At 54.7% G+C, this 22,127-nt stretch overlaps 1 protein-coding gene across 2 annotated transcripts; it reads left to right on the top strand.

Annotated features, from left to right (window-relative positions):
- Nucleotides 1–92: 92 nt before the first annotated feature.
- INSYN1 (inhibitory synaptic factor 1) lies at nt 93–13,364 on the top strand. Of its 2 annotated transcripts, XM_025390403.1 has the most exons (3): nt 93–1,172; nt 2,180–2,302; nt 12,538–13,364. In XM_025390403.1, the coding sequence occupies exons 2-3, from the start codon at nt 2,231–2,233 to the stop codon at nt 13,261–13,263; spliced, it is 798 nt and encodes a 265-aa protein (XP_025246188.1). In that variant the 5' UTR covers nt 93–1,172; nt 2,180–2,230; the 3' UTR covers nt 13,264–13,364. The 2 variants fall into 2 exon arrangements, with proteins under 2 accessions (XP_025246188.1, XP_025246187.1); XM_025390402.1 differs by lacking the exon at nt 93–1,172 and having other exon boundaries at nt 1,681–2,302.
- Nucleotides 13,365–22,127: the final 8,763 nt, after the last annotated feature.

Below are 22,127 nucleotides of genomic sequence, written 5' to 3'. Positions count from 1 at the left end.
ACCTGGGCGAGGGGGAAGTGCCCGGCCGGCCGCGCGGGCCGGGGGCGGCCGGGGCGCGGGCGGCGCGGCGCCGCGGCGCTCGGGGAGCGGGCCCAGGCCCCGGGAGCCTGGCGGGGCAGGGCAGGGCGAGGCTGCGGAGGGAGGCCCAGCCCCGACCCAGCGCCTGTTTGCCCCACCGGCGGCGACCCGGAGCCCGGGGGCTGCAGAGGCGGGGAGCCGAGAGCGAACCGGCGCGGGAGGTAGCGGAGCGGAGCGGAGGCTGCGAGCCCTGAGCGCCCCGGCCCGGCCCGGCCCGACGCGCGCCCCCTCCCCTCACTTCCCCTCGCCGCGCCTCCTCCCCTCGCCTCTTCTCGCCTCCTCTCCTCTCCTCCTACCGGCGCTGCTCCCGCCTGCGCCCGGGCCGCCGAACCCAGCCCGGCCAGGGCCCCCGGCTTCGCGCGCTCTCGGCTGGGCCCGGCGAGGACTGAGTCCCCGCGGCTGACACCGCCCCTCCTCGGGGACCCGGCGGATTCCGGACCTTTCGGAACGTGAACTGAGCCGTTGGAGCGATCTCGCCCAGGGTCAACCGCGGGGCTGGGCTGAGCGGACCTTCGCGGCCGCTCCGGACGCCGCGGGTGCCGGGGCGCGGACGTTCTGGGTCCGGGCTAAGCGCGTCCCGGGCGCCCGGCGGTGCCAGCTCACTCCGGGCTGGATAGGGCAGGGCAGACCCCGGCGGAGCCCGGATCCGGGCAATCTGGACTGGACAGAGCGAATCCCGGACAGTGCAGAGCCCGGGGAATGCCGGGCGTGGGCTGAGGGGATCCCGGCGCCCTCCCAGCCCTCCGACTTTGGCTCACGCGCTGGGACCGGCCCGGCGTCTCCTCGGCCTCCCCGCGCCCCGGTCACCTGTGGCCTCAGAGCCCCGAATCCGCCGAACCCTCGCTCGTTCCCGACCCCGAGCCTGGAGAGGCTTGAGAAAGATTTTTACTGCCCCCTTCCCTGGAGCGCGGAGGCCCCGCCCCCCCTCACCGCCCAGATGTCTCCGGTCACGGCTCGGAGGACCTCCCTGAGGCCAGGGGCCGAAGGGTCCAGAGAGAGAAGCCCGCCCTAGGGAGCCTTGGGGGCCCCCCAAACCCGTCTTGGGGCTTGGCCCCCGACGCTGCTTGGAGGGAAGGCCGGTGCCCCCACCCTCGGTGAGTCCAGGAGTGGGGGTTCTGAGGGAAGGCGGGGCTGGGGGAGGGAGGGTCCTCTGGGAACGAGGGCACCCTGGGGGCGCTAGGAGGGAGGATGGGTGACTGGAGAGGCCCTCTGGTGAACCAGCCTGGGCAGGCCTGGCTGGGGGGATGGGGGGGTGCGGGAGCTACGGCCAGGGTGCCCCGTAGCAGGCTGAGGACTTCTGCTTCTAAAGCAGGGGCTCCCTCCCTTTCCCTCTAGAGGAGGGGCTGTGCTGTAAACCATCTGCCTCCACCACCCCTCCCCACAAAGAAAAAAAAAATCTCCAGCGAGGAAGGGTGCAGGCTGGCGAGAGGAGGGAGGCAGCGGCATTGCCGGCTGGTGCTGCAGCCTGGGAGGGCTGACGCCAGGCTCACTCTCTCCGCAGGGGGCTGCCCTCTTCCAATCCAGCTCCCTCCCCAGAGCTGCCCATATCCGGAGCCCCTTCCACATCTGGAAGACCCTGGCCACCATCCCTCTGCAGGTGTCAGTTGCATCCAGAGACCTCTGCCTTTGCAACTGCCTAGGAGTTGTGAGGGGATCCCTGCTGCCTTCCCCCATCCCAAGGGCATCTCTTACCCTTAGTCCCTGCAGAGTCATCCCCCTGCCTCTGTGTTCAAGCTCAGGCAGAGATCAGCTCTGCATACCCACAGGCACTTCAAGACCTGGAGGCCACTCCTGGGACCCAACGCCCCTCCCCCTGCCCTCCCGTGTCCTCACCTTGACCCCCTCTGCCAGACTCTGTCTTCCTCTGGGTGTCCCACTCCCCACCCAGAGGCAGAGGAGGCGGGGTGGCAGGGGGCAGGGGCTGGTTGAGGGCCGCCCAGGGCCAGGGTGGGCTGGGGGGCCGTTAAGATGTGGAGCTCTGCCCAGCCGAGGGGGGCTCCGTGGAGGCAGACGCAGCGTGTGCCCAGCTGGGGGGAGTATGGGCAGGCCTGCGGCCACGTGGTAAACGATGAACATTCGGGGCGCCCCGGACCTCGGGCAGCCCAGTGACGACCCCAGCAGTGGTGGTGAGCGGGAGCGGATTCGACAGCGCATGAAGATGGTCATCGGGCAGCTTGAGGGCATCCTTCGCGAGCTCAAGGAGGTGGCCAAGGAGCTGAGGGAGGTAAGTGAGGGATGAGCAGCGACCAGACAGACCCTAAAGCTGGCCTTCCTGGGCTTGGCACAAAAACATACTCACAAATATGTTGGAGTGTGCAAAGCTGTGTGCACATGTGTCACTCTACTGGGGACCTTCTTTCTCCTTGCTCTCCTTTCCCCAAATCCGCTTTGCTAAAAGTCTCATACCAAGGCTGGAGGGGCCTTGGTGTTGTAGAGGTTGCTTGAGCAGCATGTCAGTGGGCCTGGAGCTCTGGATTAGCACCAAGGGCTGCCAAGATGGCCAGTAAGGACTGAATCCCCGGCAGCTTCTTAGTGGAAGACACCCTTCTGGGACCCAAGCTGACCCTTGACCCCACCATCTGTCTCCCAGACTCTGACCTGGTCACAAGGGGCCCTGGGAGAGTGTGGATGGTTCTGCTGAGGTGATTCCAACTGCTTGAGGCCCAGCTCAAAGCATATCCCCAGAAATCACACAGATACTGAGAACCCTTGATCTTGGAAAAATTTAAGCCAACTATGTCCTCTTTGTCCTGGGGTAAGAATGGGTCTGGGGGTGCTGTCGTGGATAACAGAGTTCCTTGCATATTGTGGCAGGGGCAGGAATCTTCCCTAAGGGGATGCATGTCTCCATCCCACTGTTCTAAATATTTTTGCCAAGGCTGAAAAACCACTGAGAAATGCTGGGATGTGTGTGTCCCTCTCTGTCTTTCTAAGTGGAGCCGGGTTTAATTACTGCTTCTCACATCGCTGGGGTAATGAGGTACACATGTCCTCAGCCCTGCCCCCTGGGCTGCGTTCGAGTCCAAAATGCATGACCAGCGTTCTGAGCTGCTAGCCTGAATTTGCCCGCTGGGTGCCATTATACCAGCCAGGTGGGCTTTAGGCAAATTTCAACTCCTTGTAACGAGGGCCTCTGCAGAGACGGCAGGGAGAGTGATTGAGCTGGAGTTATGGGCTCAAGCTCTCCATGACTAGCTGTGCAGGAAGGATAGGGGCTCTAGGAAGGCTGAAGAGGTGGGGTGATGGTAGGTACCAACTCCAGGCTGACAAAGTGGCATTGCAGCCTGGCCTGAGAGCCAAGGAGGAGGGGCTGTTTGACAGGCACTGTGTTCAGAATGGAGTAGGGAGTGGGCATAGAGATGCCAGGACAGGAGCTGTCCAGGGTCAGCCTCATGGAGCCTGTCAGGAAATTCCATCTCAGAAGATGGGAATGACTATTGCTTTGAGCAGACTGAGGTGGTGGTGCTTCTGCCCATGGACTGGGCTGGCCATAGTCTGGGTTGCACATCTTTGGACAGTACAATTTGGAGATCAAATGCCAGATGCCCCTGCGCAACCCTTCCTCCTCTAACCTCTTGGGTCCAAGGCACTACAGTTTCCCCCCTGCCCCCATCTTATTTTAAATCAGGGCCATAGGAACTGTCCAAAGTCTCAATCTTGGCCAGGGACATGAGACCCATGCCCTGGCAGGTACCCACAAAGAGCCAGGATTGACTCTAAACCTGGGAGTCAACTTTGATACAACTCCCAGCCTTTTCCCAGCTGGGCATCTTCCAGGCATCTGTGTTCCCTCTCTCCCCAGCATAGCCACCCAGAGCTCAAAGGGATCTCATAGGACAGCCCTGTCCATTTACTATTGAAGAAACTGAGGCCCAGAGAGCAATAGGGGCTTGTCCAAGGTCACACAACCTACCAGTGGCAGAAGTAAGCCTAGAACTCGGGTTCCTGATGCCTTTTCTGGGGTTTCAGCAGGTGAGCAACTGGGCGATCTCTTTGCATTTTGACAGGGGCCTTCTAGAGATGATCCCTTATGCTCATCTGTGATGCAATAGCTCTAGAATTTATTTGCAGATCTTTTAGATGCCCTGTCCTTCCCTTTCACACTCACCCACTCCCATGTCTCCAATAGCAGAGCTCCAGGTTCATAGGCTATGCAGCCCAGAGGCCTAAGCCAGGACAGAGAAAAATGAGTCCCCTCCCCCCACACACCCTGTAGGCCATGTGCCTCCACCCAAGACTTTGGCAGGTTGCTACGGCAACCAGAGCCTACCCCGTATGCCACTGCCTGCCCGCTGCCAATGGCACCCAGCTGGGGGAGTGGGTAAGCCTCAGAACTCTCTCATCCCCCAGGCGGGGTCTAGACACAGGGTGACAGGCAGAGGGGAGTGTGGAGGAAGGCAGGTGAAGCTCTGGGAGGCCCAAGCAGAAGAAGAGATGCCATCACTGTATTCCTGTGAGATGGGATTTGCCAGAGATGGGGTTACCAAGGGGGGTGCCACACCCTGGTTTGGAGAAAAGGGTTGGAACCTCCCTGCTCTCTGGAACCTGTGGTCTTGGCTCTTGGTTCTCCAAGGGAGTTGTAAAGCTGCATCTGCCTGGCTCTCCTCAGTCCCTTTGTGTAGCATTTTTTTTATCAGGGGCATGGGTAGGCTCAAGGTTGAGAGGCATTCACTTGTTCCCTTACCTCACCCCTGGGCAGAGTAAGCTGGGCAGCACCAGCTTAGAACCCACCAGCTGGGTTCTTGTCTCAGGCCAAGCACTTAGAAGTAGAGATGAGAATCACGTACAAGACTGTTGTGGATGGGGGGCTGCACGGATGCTTGGTGAAAGAACAAGGCCAGCGGAGTGGAAGGGCTCAGCTTTATTCCCCTCGGCCATCTTCCTCCTCTGCCTGCTACTCCCCTTCCCCAGCCCCCTGATGCCACTGATTGTGGGAGACCCTCCTCATCCTCTTGAGCATATGGCCTGAAATTCACTGAAAGATGAACCACACCAAAGCACTTCCTCCCCAGGTCCCTCAGCCTCAGTTTGCTCATCTCTGAAATTGGGATGTGGTGATTTGCACTGCACGGTGACCTTACAAGGATTTATTAGGGGCTTGGCATGCAGTGCGGGGGGTCAACACCTTCTCACACTCCTAGAGGAGTTGGAGTTCCCTCTCCCACACCTCCCTCGCCCTCGCAAACCCCTGCTATAGCTCTGCCACTGGCTCCCTGGACGATGAGCAAGTTCTATCCCATTGGTGGGGAAAGTCTTTTAAAGGATCGAGTGAGGTGAGGAACGTAAAAGTGCTTTGAAAGCTAAAATTGTGCTGCAGAGGGACATGATGGTCAATCATTAATTAGCCCTTATCTCTCCCAGGCTCCCCAATACTCCAGGATGCTGGGCCAGTCCCAGCAGGCTCTCTAAGCTCCTCAAAGTTCCGTAGATCTTAAGTTAGAGATGCAGAACCGCTCAGGGGCTATGAGCATGGGCTCTGCAGCTAGATGCCTGTAGTTCACATTTGAATTCCACTCTCTCCCTAGCTGTGTGAACTTGCAAAAGTTACCTTACCTCTCTGTGCTTCTGTTTTCCCATTGGTAAAAATGGGGAGACTACATTTTAGGCTTCCTCCCCTACCCCTGCCCCAGGGTGGTTGTGAGAATTAAATTAGACATATATAAAGCACTTAGCACAATGAGAGGCACAAAGCTCACTCCGTAGCTGTTAGATGTTTTTAATGAATTATTCTAGCACTGGCCTGCTCCTCAGCTCCACGTACGGCCTTGTTTTCTGGAATCACATCAGTTTCTTAGCCATGACCAGGGAGGACAGGACCACATCCTGGCCCTTAGTTTCTCCTGCAGTCGGCATTCTCACTCCCTGCCAGTGGGGAAAGCGGATAGAGAGTGACAGGGATGGGGGCAGGAAGGGGGTCTCCAATAAGGTGGCCTTTGAACAGAGACCCCACAGAAGTGAGGATACAAGTCACTGGCTATCTAGGGGAAGAGCATTCCAGGCTGAGGGTGCAGCCAGTGCCAAGGTTTCAGGGAGGAAGTGTGCTTGGCATATTCAGGTTCGGTAAGGAAGCCGGAGCAGCTGGAGGGCAGTGAACAAGGAGAAGAGCAGAGGAAAGGTCAAGGAGGGAGCAGGGAGTCAGATTCCATTGAGCCGTGTACAGCATGGCACGGAATTTGGATTCATTCTCAGTGAGAATCCCACACACTCTCCAGGAATCTGCTGGTCATGTTTCTGGGTGGGAATCTGCCTCCCCACTGCTTCTCTGTTACCCACCCACCAGAAGCTCCCAAGGGCAGGGTTAAGGGCCCTCGTCCTTAGCCCCCAGGTATTAAGCTTACCTTGAGCAGGTACTTGGCCTCCTCGTCCTTGGTTTTCCCCTCCCCGAGGTGTCACTTAACACGGGGGCCCAATAGTGATCCTTGCATTAATACCACCAGTGTCGCCCACATCATCAGTGACTCTTAGGTGGGATATAACTTAAGGGCATAGTTGCCCACTTTGGCCCAAACACCTTAGGAGGATGGAGAGGTTGGCACAACCTTTCCCCACCCTGGGGGTGGCAGTGGAGGATCCCCCCACCGGATTTGCCTAGGAAGCAGGCATCCTGGCATTCTGTTACCTGGCCATTCCATTGTGCAGTCCCATCGGCAAGGGGCTTTGTCTGAAGGTGGCAGGGAAAGCCACAGGCCATGCAAGTGTGAGATAAATGTGGCCCAGCCAGGAAGCAGCTGGAGCAGGAGAGGCTGGGGACCACGGAGCTGTGCCAAAGTGGGTCAGCTCCATCACCCGCAGCTCAGCAAGAATTGCGCGGATTTTTTTCTTATTATTTTTGTTCACGCCTTCCTTTCCTCCCTTTTCTCTTTGCCTTCTCCTCCTCCGGACAGATTTACCGAAGCTCCCTGGCCAATTAGGCCAAATTGCAGGATGAGAGCCATGAATCATGGTCAGCTCCCTGCCCCTCCAATTCCACAGCCCCCCCAGGAAGATAATAACGTAATCACAGAATTAAAAAATAATCAGTGGTCATAAATAATGCAGAATCCCCAGTTATGTAACCAACTGCCTTGGGGAGCTGGGAGAGAGGGAAGGAGGTGGCAGCTTGTCAGGGGAGGTGAGGTAGGGCAGGTTGGAGGGTGTGGTGGGGGATCCAGGGGGTACAGGATGCTGGTTCTGGGACTACAGGTCCTCAGTCCTAGCTCTAGGGCCTTAAGGAACACAGCAAAGCTTCCACTGGAGAGGGGGCTCAGCCAGGGCTGGAGAGAGGGTTGGGGTCTGGCAATATGGAATTGTCTAGGACTATAGACCTCTTCCTCAGAAAAGAAGCCCCCAGCAGTTTTTTGTTTGTTTGTTTGTTTGTTTTGAGACGGAGTCTCACTCTGTCACCCAGGCTGGAGTGCAGTAGTGGCGCCATCTCGGCTCACTGCAAGCCCCGCCTCCCGGGTTCACGCCATTCTCCTGCCTCAGCCTCCCAAGTAGTTTTTATTAAGCCATCTGTCTCAACTCATCACTCATCCAATGGTTGTGTTTGCAAAAAAGTGCCGATCCCTGTGCCAAGCTGGGGATGTAGCGGTGAGCAAAGAGACCTAGTCCTGCTCCTCATGGGGTTTACTGTCTAGTGGGGAGACAGACATCAACCACATTATAACATATAGGTGCAAAACTGTAGCCGTGTTAAATATTGGGTAACATTTTAAGGAGAGGTGCAGGGTGCTTTGAGAGCCTTTCATAGGGAACCTGACCTCAACTGGGGATCAGGGAAGGCCTCCTTCTCGAAGTGATGACAGAGCGAGTAGGAAAGGAGGGAGGGCGCATCAGGTGAGGCCCAGAGGCAGAAGTGAGCTCGATGGAGTGTGTAGGGGTGGTGAGGAGGCAGGCCTGGCAGGGTGGAGGCTGCTTGCTGGAGAGGAAAGGGGGTGGGTAGGGAGTTATGTTTGGGAGGCTTAGGAGTTTGGGGAGCACAGAAGGGCTAGAAGCAGAGGGGTAACGTGGTCCTGTTGGCTGATGGGAAAGTTCCCGAGGTGCAGCATGGAGCAACAGCTGGGAGGAAGTTGCTATCAGTGGGAAGACTAGATGGGTGCAGTTTTTCAGTGAGGGGTGCTAAGGCTGTGACCAGGACAGAGGTTGGGGACACCCGTGGCACGAGGCCTGCAGGTTCTGTCATAGCCCTCCGTCCTGCCTTTGCTCTCTCTCTAGGGCTCCCTCTTGGTCTCTTCAGAGCAAGTCATTCCTGGTCTTAAGGTGCAATGCCCAGGAGTCAAGACTCGCCCTCTGGTCCCAGCTCAGTTCCTTCCAGTCTCTGAGCCTCATTGTTCCCCTCAGCAAACACATTGAGACAGGTAGATTCAACAGTGCCTGCAGTCCCTTCTGGCTTGGACGTTGCCTGATTTTGTGATTTTATGGTTCCATTGCTCTCTCCACTCTCTCTCTCCCCCTCTCTTTCCTTCTGTGTATATAATTATTTCCATGCACTCCAAGACAATCCCAAATTACATGTAGACAAAATGATTATTAAACCTCAGGGAAAAATCACAGATTTCAAGACATCCAAAGCAGAGAGAAAGACTAGGGCCTGCTCCACACCTGCTCTCACCATTGGCCCAGGAAAGGAGGCACCAGGGAAGGGCAGTAGGGATTGTGGACTGACCCAGGCCCCCCACAGAGAAGCTGCGTACCCTCGGGTACCTGGCTTCCCTTTCACATCCTCACTATGTCATTCATCAAGTGGTGTGACCTGTCTCACCTAATAGATTGGGCCAGATTTGCCTGTGGGCCTCATAGCCAGTTGGCTTTTAGAACCTCTTCTGGTTTTGTTCTTTCTGGAAACAGCCCTACTTTGGGCAAAATAGGTACTGTCCATGTGCTAGGTTTTGAAAGGCCCAATGTGTCCCATTATTCTGCCATAGGCACTGGAACTTCTGCCACAGACACTGGACCCACATCAGAGGGTCATTCCTTTGGTGCAGAACTAATTCCCACTGCTCTCGGGCCTGGTGCCGGGGCATGATCACATGTTAGCCCCCAATGGTGCATTGTGGATGTTGGTAGTCTGCCTTGTTCCATATGCTGTCCAAAGTGCATTAACTCATTAAATCCTCACGACAGCCCTATCAAGTATGTATTACTAGAATTCTCCTTTGATGATGAGACTTAGGCACAGAGACGTTGAGTAACTTGACCAAGGTCACACAGCTGGTAAGCAGTGAAGCCAGGGTTGGATCCCACGTCTGGCTCCAGAGCCTAGGTTCTTAAGTGTTTAACTATCTTCACTCTGTGATGTAAAACACATTCATATCTGTTAAATTTTCTTTTTCTTTTTTTTCTTTTTTCTTTTGAGACAGAGCCCCTCTCTGTCACCAGGCTGAAGTGCAGTGACACAATCTCAGCTCACTGCAATCTCCGCCTCCCAGGTTCAAGCGATTCCCCAGCCTCGGCCTTCTGAGTAGCTGGGACTACAAACGCACACCACCACACCCGCCTAATTTTTTTTTTTTAGTAGAGACAGGGTTTCACCATGTTGGCCAGGATGGTCTCGATCTCCTGACCTCGTGATCTGCCTGCCTTGGCCTCCCAAAGTGCAGGGATTACAGGCATGAGCCACCGCACCGGCCCATATCTTAAATTTTCACCACCCTGGGTGAGGAGGGGAGTGTTACTTCCTTTTACAGGACAGGAAATCAAGCCTCAGAAAGAGATAATCATCTGCCTAAGGTCTCTCAGCCAAGAGGTGGCAGACGTGGGACTCGGGAATGCAGGCCTCCCTCTTTCTCTTTCCTCCATCCCCCCAGGTTGGAACCAGAGAGGGGTGTACTAATAAAGAAGAGGAAGGGCTTCTTGGGTTGGGGGAGTGTTCCAGCCTGAAGGCTTGGGCTCCTGCCACGTGTACCCTGGATCTTCCCTGCTGCTGGGCCTGAGGCCCAGTGGTGCTCATCCTCACTAAGCATCAGGAGACCTAGCTTCTGGGTCCAGCCTGGCCTCAGCTGACCCTGCGAGGTCACAGCCAAGTCATGCAACTCCAGTTCCTAATGGCATTCTGCCCCGCCCTCAGGCAGCAAACTCCACAGCTCTGGCTTGATCAGGGGAGTCTCATTTGAGGGCATAGCTGCCCTAGAGGTGATGGGGCCTCTCCTGAGGTCATCAATGCCTTGAGTTGCTGGTCTGCACCCAGCTTAAATCTCCCGGTGCCCTAAGCTAGTGGTTTTCAAAGCATGTCTCTGGACCAGCAGCAGCAGCACCTGGAGGTATGTTAGGTAGGCACCTTCTCCAGCACCACCTCAGACCTGCAGAACCAGAAACTCTGGGAGTGAGCTGAGGGACACTCAAGTCTGAGGACCCTTACCCTAGGCCAGCGCTCCCACCAGCCCTCAGGTGGAGCTTGGGTTGAGCAAGGGCTTCTGGGAGATAGGAGTTTCTCTGAGATTCCTTTGGTGCAGGAAGGCATCATCCTGGAAGAAGCACAAGAAGAGGTGGCCTGATTGGAGGGTAAGGCCCTACCCCCACCGCCTGCCCAAGCCCAGCAGTCACAGCAGCACTTCACGATCATGTACACTTTTGCAGGGGGCCACAGAGGGAGATTCTCAGCTTTCCAGGGACTAGCGCCCAAGACTCCTCATCTGTAAACACAGGAGATAATGATCTCATGGGTGGAGGTGAGCACTCGAAAGTATGGTGCATCATAGGTGCTCAGAGATGGGAGATGGTGTCATTTTCTTCCCCAGTGCTTCTCAGAGCCCTTTTGCTGCCCTTCTCACTGTTATTCATGAAGCTCTCATAAGGTTGGCTGGGATTGTCATGCTCACTTGGTGGTCTGGGATTGTCATACCCACTTGGCGGTGAATGAGGTTGAGGTCCAGAGAGGTTCTGTGACCTGCCCAAAGACACACAGAACAATGTCAAAGCTAAGTCTGGAATCCAGATGTCCAGATTCCTCCAGCTCTTCTGGAGGCCTCATCCCACTCCTGTCCTGGGCAATGGTTGAGGGGGCCATCCCGAGGCATCAGCACTCAAGCAGCTTCTCAGAGTCATTCCTATAAACAGAGTCCTAGAATCTCAGATGTGGAAGGAACCTTGGAAGTAAACTAGTTCACCCACCCTCTCTGCATACAGACTGAGCAACTGAGACCTAGAGAGGGAAAATGGTTGACCAGGTGTCCTTCATCCAGCCCCTGACTCCTGACCAAGTAGTCTTCCCACTGGCCCAAACCACTCTGGCCATCACTTTTGTCCTTGCTTTCCTCTCACTTTGGGGCACTCACTACCCCAACTCCTTGCCAAATACCTAGCACATCCCTGGACAGCATCAGTCCTCAGCAAATGTTTATTGAATTAAGGACTTACTGAGTTAATTAATTAATTGCCTGCTCTGACCCCAGGTGAAGGGCACTGGAGAGGCGCTGTGGGCTGGATTCTGATCTGGATAACTCACTGTGGATCTCTTGGTCTCCGTCACTCTGACTCTTGGCATCTCTGCTTTGTTTTCATTGTTTTTCTGTTTTGTTTTTGGTTGGAATCTTCTCTCTCCCTTCTCTTGCTCTGTCCCGTCCGTGTCTCTGACTGAATCTCCCTCTTTCTCCCACTGTCTTCCTCCCTGATTTATGTGCTGACAGTGGGCACCCAGGCAAGGGAGTATCCCAAGGCAGAGCCGCCTGTATAGAAGCTGAGGGCTTCACTTTATGCGAGGCAGGCCGGGGTGGAATGATCTCCACAGCTGAGCTGCCCCCTGAGTGCATTGAACAAGCAACTCTGGGCCCAGAATAGATAGCTTCTTTATTGCTTATCAAATAATGCTTGCTTTATTCCTTCTCTCAACAAGCCAGGATTGATCTCCACTTGTCAGTGGGCAGGGAAGGGGAAGGAATGAGGAGGCTCTCGGAGACGGAGATGGAGGTGGGGTGACCCCGCCGGTGCTGTACACCCGGTGTTCTTGCCCTGATGGATGGTGGAGACCCAGGGGCGACAGTCACCGGCCAGCTGCAAGGACTGGTCCAGGATGCTTTAGAAAGCCCACACAGGGTCTTCCTTGTGATCACCCACATCATTTCCTCTCTGAGGGTATGTGGGCTGCTCAGCTCTTTGTGGAATGCGCTTGCTGGAGGCCCTCAGCCCCTCTGAAATGGCCCTCTCTTAAACTAAGGAAGATTCATCCCTGATCACCAGGGCTGCCCCCAGAGCAGCTGCTGTGTTTGGGAGACAGGGGTGAGTGAATGGATGGTGTGCAGGGCTGGAAAGCAGTTCCCTCTCCCCCAGGACACTGAAAAAGCTCTGTCCAGCCTGATCTGATTTGGGCCCTCCACAGGGCAAACCAGCCTGTGACCTCCAGGCCGGTCACCGTCCTGCAGGCTCTCCCCTGTCCGGCATGCTCACCAGCCAGGGGTTCTACAGGGACGGGACAGAGACACACACACCTGGCTGACGCAGGGACCCACCTGGCCCCTCTCATCTCCTCTCCCCTTTCCTGGTCAGGTGGTGAGCCAGATCGATAAGCTAACTTCGGACTTCGACTTTGAACTGGAGCCGGACGACTGGACCACGGCCACTGTGAGCAGCACCTCTAGCAGTGACAAGGCGGGCGTGGGCGGCCCCTTTGACCTGGGCCACCTGGACTTCATGACAGCCGATATCCTCTCAGACAGCTGGGAGTTCTGCTCCTTCCTGGACGTCTCTACCCCCTCGGACTCCGTGGACGGTCCTGAGTCGACTCGGCCAGGGGCTGGCCCTGACTACCGCCTCATGAATGGTGGCACGCCCATCCCCAATGGGCCACGAGTGGAGACCCCAGACTCCTCCAGCGAGGAGGCCTTCGGTGCTGGCCCCGCAGTGAAGAGCCAGCTGCCCCAGCGGACCCCAGGGACGCGGGAGAGGGTGCGATTCAGTGACAAAGTGCTCTACCACGCTCTGTGCTGTGACGATGAAGAGGGGGATGGCGAGCAGGAGGCGGAGGAGGAGGAGGTGGGCTTGCCCCCGGAGCCTGCCCATACAGAGGCCCACGCAGGCCTCCACAAGCCCTCCCCAGCCCCCTACAAGTCACGGCGCTCTCCAATGACCAGCCGCCGCTCAGGCTCTACCTTGGCCCCTGAACAGACTCGAAGGGTCACGAGGAACAGCAGCACCCAGACAGTGTCAGACAAGAGCACACAGACAGTGCTGCCTTACACAGCCACTAGACAGAAAGCCAGGGGGAAAAACTAGGGGCTGGGGAGGGGGCCAGGGTGGTGGGCACATAGAGCTATAAATATATATATATATATTTAAACAAATGAAGTCATAATAAAATTTAAAAATGCTAAGGATCCGGCCCCACAGGCCCCAAAGCTTTCACAGAGCTCCTCTTAGACATGAAGATGCCCACTGCCCTCCTAGGTCCCAGGAGGTGTGGGCAGGACTGCCCTTCCTCCCTTCTCATTGCGGGGCTCCTGAAGGGGGTGTCTGAAAGTATGTAAATCTTATGGGAGGTCTGATCCTCCTCTTGCTAGCCCCTGAACTCTGTGGTGAAGTCTGGCTGCTGGCCAGGGCCATGTCCTAGAGAGGACTCCCCTGCAGGAGGCGGGCTCTAAAGGGAGTGGTGTCCCTTTAGGCCAGGGTTCACAGTCAGGGTGGTTTGAAGACTGCAGGACTCAGGGCCTGGGGGTGGCATCACTCTGGCCAGGCCCTGCATCACTTGCAGCCGCCATCTTTCTACTCCAAGGCAGACTTACTCTGCGATACATAGCCCTGCCTCACCCTCTTCCATCTTAGGGTTGCCTGGGACATAGGGGCATGGCAAGCTGCTCCCATGGCACAGTCCTCCGTGCTGGGATGCTGGGCATCCACAGAGCCTGGAGGATCGCCTGGGCTGGGCAGGGGTTTGATTGGAGGGTCTGGACCATCCTCAATCCTTTCAGCTTTGATTTTCAGCCTGGTCCTGAGACCAAGAGCAAAACCTCAGGGCAAAGCCTCAGCCAGCCCTGGCGTGGCCCTAAGCAGACCTGAGATCTGTGCAAGGAAGTAGGCAGCCACTTCCGTGGGGCTACAAATTAGAGCCATAGACAGGCTCCTGGCCACCTTCACCAGGTGGGCAGCCTCGGAAAGGAGCCCAGTGGCCCCCACTCTGTCCCCACATCTCCACACCCAGCCCCTGAGCCCACCTCAGCAGGTCCTGAACAAAGACGAGGTGACAGCCTAGAGGCACCAGGGCTTCATCTGAAGCATGGTCGGCACAGGGACAGCAGCTGAATATCCTTGGGATAATAATCACAATTATATTGCTCACATTTATTGAGCAGGTCTCTATGCTACTTCTATGCCCAATACTTTTTATAGCATCATCTCATTTAATCACCACAATAACCTGACAAGACAGGAACTATTATTAACCCCATTTTTCTTTTTCTTTCTTTTTTTTTTTTTTTTCTTTTTTTCTTTGAGATGGAGTCTCGCTCTGTCACCCAGGCTGGAATACAGTGGGGCAATCTTGGCTCACTGCAACCTCCACCTCCCAGGTTCAAGCAATTCTATCACTTCAGCCTCCAGAGTAACTGGGACCACAGGCGTGTGTCACCACGCCTGTCTAATTTTTGTATTTTTAGTAGAGATGGGTTTCACCATGTTGACCAGGCTGGTCTCGAACTCCTGACCTCAAGTGATCCATCAGCCTCAGCCTCCCGAAGTCCTGGGATTACAGGCGTGAGCCACCATGCCCCTGCCGGTCCCCGTTTTACAAATGAGATGACAGATTCAAAGTAGTTCGGTACCTGCCCCAAAGCCACAAAGCCTGTGCTACTCTGCCCCCAAGACTTAGTGGTTTCCAGGCTGTTCCTGGCTCAGCTAGCTAGCTGTGTGACCTTGGGCAAGCCCATTTGCCTGTCTGAGCCTATCTGCCTCCCCTGTATAATGGGTCTAGTAGTCTTCACCTACCTCACCAGCTGCTGTGGGCTCCAACAAGATGGTGACTGTGAAAGCACTTGACAAACTGAAGGCACTGGACATGCCTTGTGGTCAGTGTGGCCTCAACCCAGAAGTCCAGTGATTTCCAGGGCACAGGGGCTTTGAGTGGGGCCAAAGAAGACACCCTCATCCAACTGGGAGCCACCCCTGGGTCACAAACACTCCATTGCTTGGTCCCTCGCAGTAGCTCAAGGTCAGAAGATGACTGCCCCTTGCTCAGAGCGGGGAGGTGGGGCTGGCAGCACAGCAAGGACATCATTGTCCTCCCTGTTGCACATTTCAATTGAGGCAGGTTTACAGCCCCCCAGCGTCTATCCTGAGCAGCAGGCCTGGCAGCGTCCACTGCTCCTGCCTGAGAAGGTGCTATTCAGCCCTGGCCGTGGACATACAGTGAGATTGTACAGGCAAGTCTGGAGCAGTTGCAGGGGATATGATCTGGACAAGACTGAGCAGACCTAGGGAGCTCTACAGTGTAGGGCTTGTTCCTCAAGCTCATGGTGAGATCAGAGCCCTAAAGAGTTAGCCAGGGTGCAGCCACCAGTGTGGAAATCCAGGGATGGCGCAGGCCATGGCCAGCTCTTCCCAACTCAGGTCTGAGAACCAGGGGTCTGAGCCCCTCTATCAGCCCCAGGAAACCCTCAGGCATTTGGTGCTGATCAGCGATAGGGCTCTGGTTCAGAGGATGAGGGCCAGGGGCTCCTCTGGGGAGAGGGGCCAGCTGCATTCTGCCCCACCCTGAGAGTGAGGAGGCGGCAGTCTCCAGGAACGGGCCCACCTGGTGCTGAGGATGGACATAACAGTTCTCCCTCTGAGGCTTGCATTTCATCTCTCATGGCAAGATCACTTTCAGGCTTACAGTTTCTCATCTTTGCAACAGTCAGGGAAAAGAAACCTACAAAATAGCTCCCATTTCACAGAGGAAGAAACAGAGCCAGAGCTAGGGATCTCTGATATAGCCATGGGATCCCCCACCCCACGCTGGCTCTATATGACTCTGTGGTCGTGGCTAATGTCCATCAGTCGCCCCCTGCTCCCCTCCCTGGCTGTTTGCCCCCAAATGGGGCAGTGGTGGGAGTATGTCCTGGAGGAGGGGGAAGTGGGATACAGGTAGTACTTGGCTGACTTCACAATTTTGCCACACTCAGTCTGGGCCTCCTGACAGTGGCGTGGGATCCCTATGGCTTCCCTGTTTTTTTTTTTTTTTTAGATGGAGTCTCGCTCTATTACCCAGGCTGGAGTGCAGTGGTGCAATTTCCACTTACTGCAACTTCTGCCTCCCAAGTGAGTCTCCTGTCTCAGCCTCCTGAGTAGCTTGGACTACAGGCACGCACCACCACTCCCAGCTATTAATTTTTGTATTTTTAGTAGAGACGGGGTTTCACCATGTTGGTTAAGATGGTCTTGATCTCTTGACCTCATGATCTGCCCACCTCAGCCTCCCAAAGTGCTGGGATTACAGGTATGAGCCACCACACCCAGCCAATTTTTTTTTTTTTTTTTTTTTTTTTTTTTGAGATGGAGTCTTGCTCCGTCTCCCAGGCTGGAGTGCAATGGTACGATCTCACCTCACCGCAACCACCGCCTCCTGGGTTCAAGTGATTCTCCTACCTCAGCCTCCTGAGTAGCTGGGATTACAGGCACCCGCCATTATCCCCAGGTAATTTTTGTATTTTCGTAGAGATGGGGTTTCACCATGTTGGCCAGCCTCGTCTTGAACTCCTGACCTCAGGTCATCCGCCTGCCTTGGCCTCCCAAATTGCTGGGATTACAGGCGTGAGCCACTGTGCCTGGCCTTGTATTTTTTTAGTAGAGACATAGTTTCATCATGTTTGCCAGGCTGGTCTCAAGCTCCCGTCCTCAGGTGATCCTCCCGACTCAGCCTCCTAAAGTGCTGGGATTACAGGCGTGAGCCACTGCACCCGGCCCCGGTGGCTTCTTCCGACTTGAAACACAAAATGTGGCCAGCTAGGGATAGAGAGAATTCTGACTTTCAACATTGCTGAGCCATGGCATGGGCTGCTTCTGGGTAGTGAGCTCCCTATCCTTAGGGTAGACACAGCCATCCCTTGGGTCCTTCCTCCAGACCTTCCAGGTACAGCCCTTTGCTGCTCTTCCCTGCCTCCAAACCTTTGCCAGTTTCTGGGTTTCTTTATCCAGGATGTTCCATCAGATCTCTCTACTTCCGGAAAGTCCTGTTCCACTGACCATCTACTGTGTGCACAGGCTGTGCTGAGTGGTGCTTTGGAGGGGTGGGAGGGAGCTGGAACCTGGTGATGGAGAGGAGTCATAGCATGATGAATAACTCAAGTCCACTGGGCACATGCTAGGCACTGGGCATTGTTCTAAGTGTATGTCTTATCTCATTTATTCCTCGCAGCACGTATGAGATAAGCAGTGTTACTTATGTCTAAGTAGCTTCCAGATGACGAAATCGAGGCTCTGGGAAGTGAAGCAACTTGCCTAAGGAAACACACAGGATGGGCTATGGAACCAGGATTCGACCCCAAACGCAGTGACTTAGCACTCAAACATCTACTGCAGTTAAAATGCCTAGAGTGGGTGGCCTGGTCACTGGAGGTGAGGGTGGGGGCTGGGTAGTCTGAGAGCCAGGCAGGCCTTCGGGGTGAGGGGAGTGTTGGGGTGAGGAAACATGTGAACATGCCTCAGTCTTTGGAGAACTTGGTTACTGTTAACCTGAATGTCACCACCCCTGACTCAAAGACTGGCACCAAATGGATTATGGGTTCAATAAATGTTTGTTGAATGAATAAATGAGCCCCATTTGTAGAGGGGTATCCACTGTGCATTCATTCAATCAGCTTTTATTGCAGACCTCCTGTGTGCCAGGTCTCATGGTGCTTGCACACACAGATACACACAACTCCCCTGTGAGGGTCTGGTCTGGTGTGTCTTGGGGCTGGGGAAAGTCAAAACTGAAGGGTGTGGGGTTTCGGCACTAAGGGAGCCATAGCTCTGCTGGGTCTGGCCTGGGATGCCAGAGAAAGGAACCAGAAGTGGGAGGCATGTCAGCTTGGTGAGGCGACCACTCTGGGAGATGTCCTGGGAAGGGTGGGGGTCTCCAAGCTGACACTCCATTAACAGGGTGGGCACATTGCCATGTCCTTGGTGTCTAAGAATGAGGAGGCATCACTGTCTGTATTTTATAGATGAGGGACAGATGATGTCGTCCCCAGAAATGGTCTAATGGGATCAAGGGACAGAAAGGAGGGCAAACTATTCAGAGACCCCAGCACTATCCCCTGTCCTTAATGAGGCCTTGTCAACAAGAAGGGAAAGTAGGGTGTAGCGGGGCTGGGAATTCCAGAGGCAACAGGACCAGCCCTCCACCCACCCTGTCCACTGCTGACTTCCCTTTCTCTGTTCCAGCCCCTCCCACACCCACCCATCTCCCATTCCACAGCTGAGACTTGTATAAGAAAACTGATGTTTATTGACAACCTAGTATATGTCAGGTACCATGCTACATCTTTTAACAAACACTGAATGACAGATTTAGTTGTACCTAGAACAGAATATGTTGCTCAATAATTATTTATTGAGTAAATGAAATAACCACAATCTTTATTTTGCAGGTCAGGGGAGGAAACTGATGAACAAATAAGGAATTCGTTCTAAGTTACACAGTCAGAAATTGGCTGATCTGGGGACTGACATTGCCATCATTATTTACACTATATATAAGTGCTACAATTTATAGAATACATACTATGTGATTGTTAGGCACTTTACATAGTGCTCACCAGGGTTTGGGCCCTGACTTCAACTCCGCTTTAGGCCAGACTTTCAGAACCACCCCCTAGTTTCTGGCGGGTCTGGGGCACTGACTGAGTGACTAGCAGAAAAACAGCTCCAAGCCCAAAGCATCCTTCCCCCTTTCCATTTCTCTGACAGAGCCAAGACTAGCCTGCCCTAAGCCCAGTGAATGTCCCGGCCCTTTCTGGTCTAGGCTGACCTGACAATGGGTGGGGCTGGAGTATCTAGAAAAGGATTCTGGGGGCCGAGCACGGTGGCTCACGCCTGTAATCCCAGCACTTTGGGAGGCTGAGGCAGGTGGATCACGAGGTTAAGAGATGGAGACCATCCTGGCCAATATGGTGAAACCCTGTCTCTACTAAAAATACAAAAAATTAGCCGGGTGTTGTGGTGGGAGCCTGTAATCCCAGCTACTCGGGAGGCTGAAGCAAGAGAATCACCTGAACTCAGGAGGCGGAGGTTGCAGTGAGCCGAGATTGTGCCACTGCACTCCAGCCTGGCAACAGAGCAAGACTCCGTCTTAAAAAAAAAAAAAAAAAAAAAAAAGGAAAAGGCTTCTGGAAGGAGGGTGAATTTTGCATGGAACTTCACTTGGAATGGAATAGAGCTGGGTCACCTCGATGTGGGAATGAAGGACACGAGGAGCTGGGGGAACCATATAGGAGACGGTGGAGAGAGCCCTCATTGAAGTAGAGGTGCACGTTGGTGCAAAATGGAAAAGATAAGAGCACCTTCTGCAAGGGAGTTTTGAGTCCCCAGAGCCCCACTCGGAGCCACTCCGTCCTCTTAACTGTGGGGGAGGAAGCCAGGGTATCCTGATACTGGGAGAAAAGCCTTATGATAGCTCAGCAACAGTTATTCAGTAGACCATCACGATGGGGACCCACTCTCACGAATAGATAAGAAGAGCACGCAATTAGCACATTGGTAAGTATCACAGATATGCTAAGTCCTTGAAGGTAATTGGATCTTGCAAGTGGGTTAAATGTCCCTCCTGCAATGCATTTGCAGTACCCTTTTCTTTCTCCCACAGGGCAGAGGGGTGGGATGCTGGAGCTGCCTCTTCCTGTAACATGTTAAACGGGAGCTAGCTGAAATTCTGATGCAACCTGACTCTTCCATTGGTCTGCCCTGAACCCCTACTACAGAGGCAAGCACAGCATCACCACCTGCCCACCCCCACCTTACCTGTACCAGTCATGCCAGCCTAGAGGACCAAAGGGTCTTGGCAGGTGACCTCAGGCTGATGCTATCCAGGACCCAGGCGCTGTGCTGATCAGACCTGACTCCCTGCCAGGAACACTCAAGCTCACACACCTGCCTGAGGCTCTTGGCTCTCAGTTCCTGCTCAGGCTGCTCTCTTCCTATTATGCTGGGACGTGTAAAGTCAGGCGCTTCCCACTGTGGACAACAAATCTGATGGTGCAGACCCACCCTGGTGTCCTCTCCTCCCCCACTGTCTTAGAAGAGCCACAGAAACCCAGTCTCCAGGCACCACCCGACCTGTCCTCCACCCCCAAAGAAAGCAGGATGGGGTGGGGGTTGCAGGTGTCACCGCAAGGCACAACCTGTGGAGCAGCAGTGGAAAGAGCCCAAGGGGCCCTGATCTTTGTGGGGTTCCTGGATGCACCATGGCCAGTGGTGGGGCCTTCCCAGGAGACCCCGGTAAGATGGACAATTTTTCCTTAAATGGCTGAGTGTGAGCAGCTTCCCAAAGGAGGTAGTGATGGCTGAGCCCACCTGGTGAGGTGGGGAAGGAGAAGGAGGTTCACTAAGAAGTAGTGACCCAGGAGTGTGGGGAGGGGACAGAACCCTGATGCCTACCCATAGGCAACAATCTCGGCACCATCTCTCCCTTCTGCCCTCCAGACATGACCATTTCCTTAGGGACAGTACTGGGAGGAGGCTTATTTGCCCCTGAGACCCAGCGGGAGGGTGGAGGGTTAAATACAGAAAACCACCCAGTGAGAGCAGATGAGCCCCAGGCGTGATGAGCTCTTCCTCCGGCCTGCATGGGGTGAGGATGGTTAGGGTAAACCTGTGATCCCAAAGGCACCAAGGGGAGCACCAGCAGGTCCCTGGGATATGGGCTGGGAGCAGGAGGCAGGAGCCCCACTTGGCAAGGAGATAGCTCTAGGACATGTGCCCAGGGATGCTCAGTCTGACACCACTTTAATGAGTGGCACATGCTACCATGTCCTGGTACCTGAGAAAGAGCTGCCAGCCCCTCTCAAGACAGACTTCACTCCAATGCCTAGTGTAGACAAGAAGAGAAACTTTTTCAGGGTGGTGCCCCAGACATGGAGTTCAGTCTTGCCAGTCACATATGGGCCTCCCAAAGGGTTCCAGTATTTCTTAAGGAAAACCATTTCCTCTGGCTTCCTAAAAAAATATGGTTCCTTGTGCTTGGGCTGCAGGCTGGGAGAGGTGTCAGGGAAGCTGCAGATGGTCCTCCTGCCCTGGGTGGGTGGGGACGTCCTGAGAACTTCTATAGTCCAGAGAACACCCTTTTTCAGGTTAAGCTAACCCTGCTCACCCTTCAATTCCCTGAGTATCTCTCCTTGTCTTATCCACAGGTTGCAGACTGGTGGCCTGCACACCTGTTTTGCTTCCTACATTTTTTTAAAAAAAGAATTTTACGTAAAATTCCAGATTTCAGATTTCTTGGAAAAAAATCAGTAGCTGTGACAACACTGGGATGGCATTTCCACACAGAACCAGTCAGCAGGAACTGAGCATCAGGGCCCTTCTGGGGTGGAACAGGCACTCACCAGTGTCCCCACACTGGCCCAGGGACTCTCATTTATTCACACTGGCACCTGCAGGGGTATGAGGCTGACTCCTGCCAATTCAGCCTACCCCAAACTCATCTTTCACCATGGCATCTCTTCCTTTCTCCCCTGCCGTGTCTTAAGTGTACCTCTGACCCACCCTCATCCCTGCACTAAGGTTTATTTTCCTCCATACAGCTGTCTCCTCCAGTTGATTGCAAGCCCCTTGAGGGCAGGAACAATGCTTCCATAAGATTCTCAATGAATGTACATTGAATAAACACACCTCTTGCCTTTGCTTAGCCCACCCTTGTTCAGGGGGCTTAACTGCCTCTCCAGATTCAGAGTTGGGGGGTCAAGACTCCCAAAGGCTTCCTGAAAGGGAGGAAGTTTCATTCTGGGTCATGGGGCAGTGAAGGTAGGCGCAGGCCACTTTGCCTGACCCTCTGGTTCTTTGAGGCAGTCAGCCTCTGCTGGACTTTCCAAAGCACCCACCCAGTTTTGTTTGGTGTTTTTGTTTGTTTGTTTGCTTGTTTTTGGTTTTGGTTTTGTTTTGTTGCTTTGTTTGCTTTTTAATTCAGAGCA

The sequence above is a fragment of the Theropithecus gelada genome, chromosome 7a (assembly GCF_003255815.1).
Source record: "Theropithecus gelada isolate Dixy chromosome 7a, Tgel_1.0, whole genome shotgun sequence".
In the NCBI taxonomy this organism is placed as follows: Eukaryota; Metazoa; Chordata; class Mammalia; order Primates; family Cercopithecidae; genus Theropithecus; species Theropithecus gelada.
The sequence above is the reverse complement of the archived record's forward strand: the minus strand, read 5'-3'. Positions and strand labels throughout refer to the sequence as shown.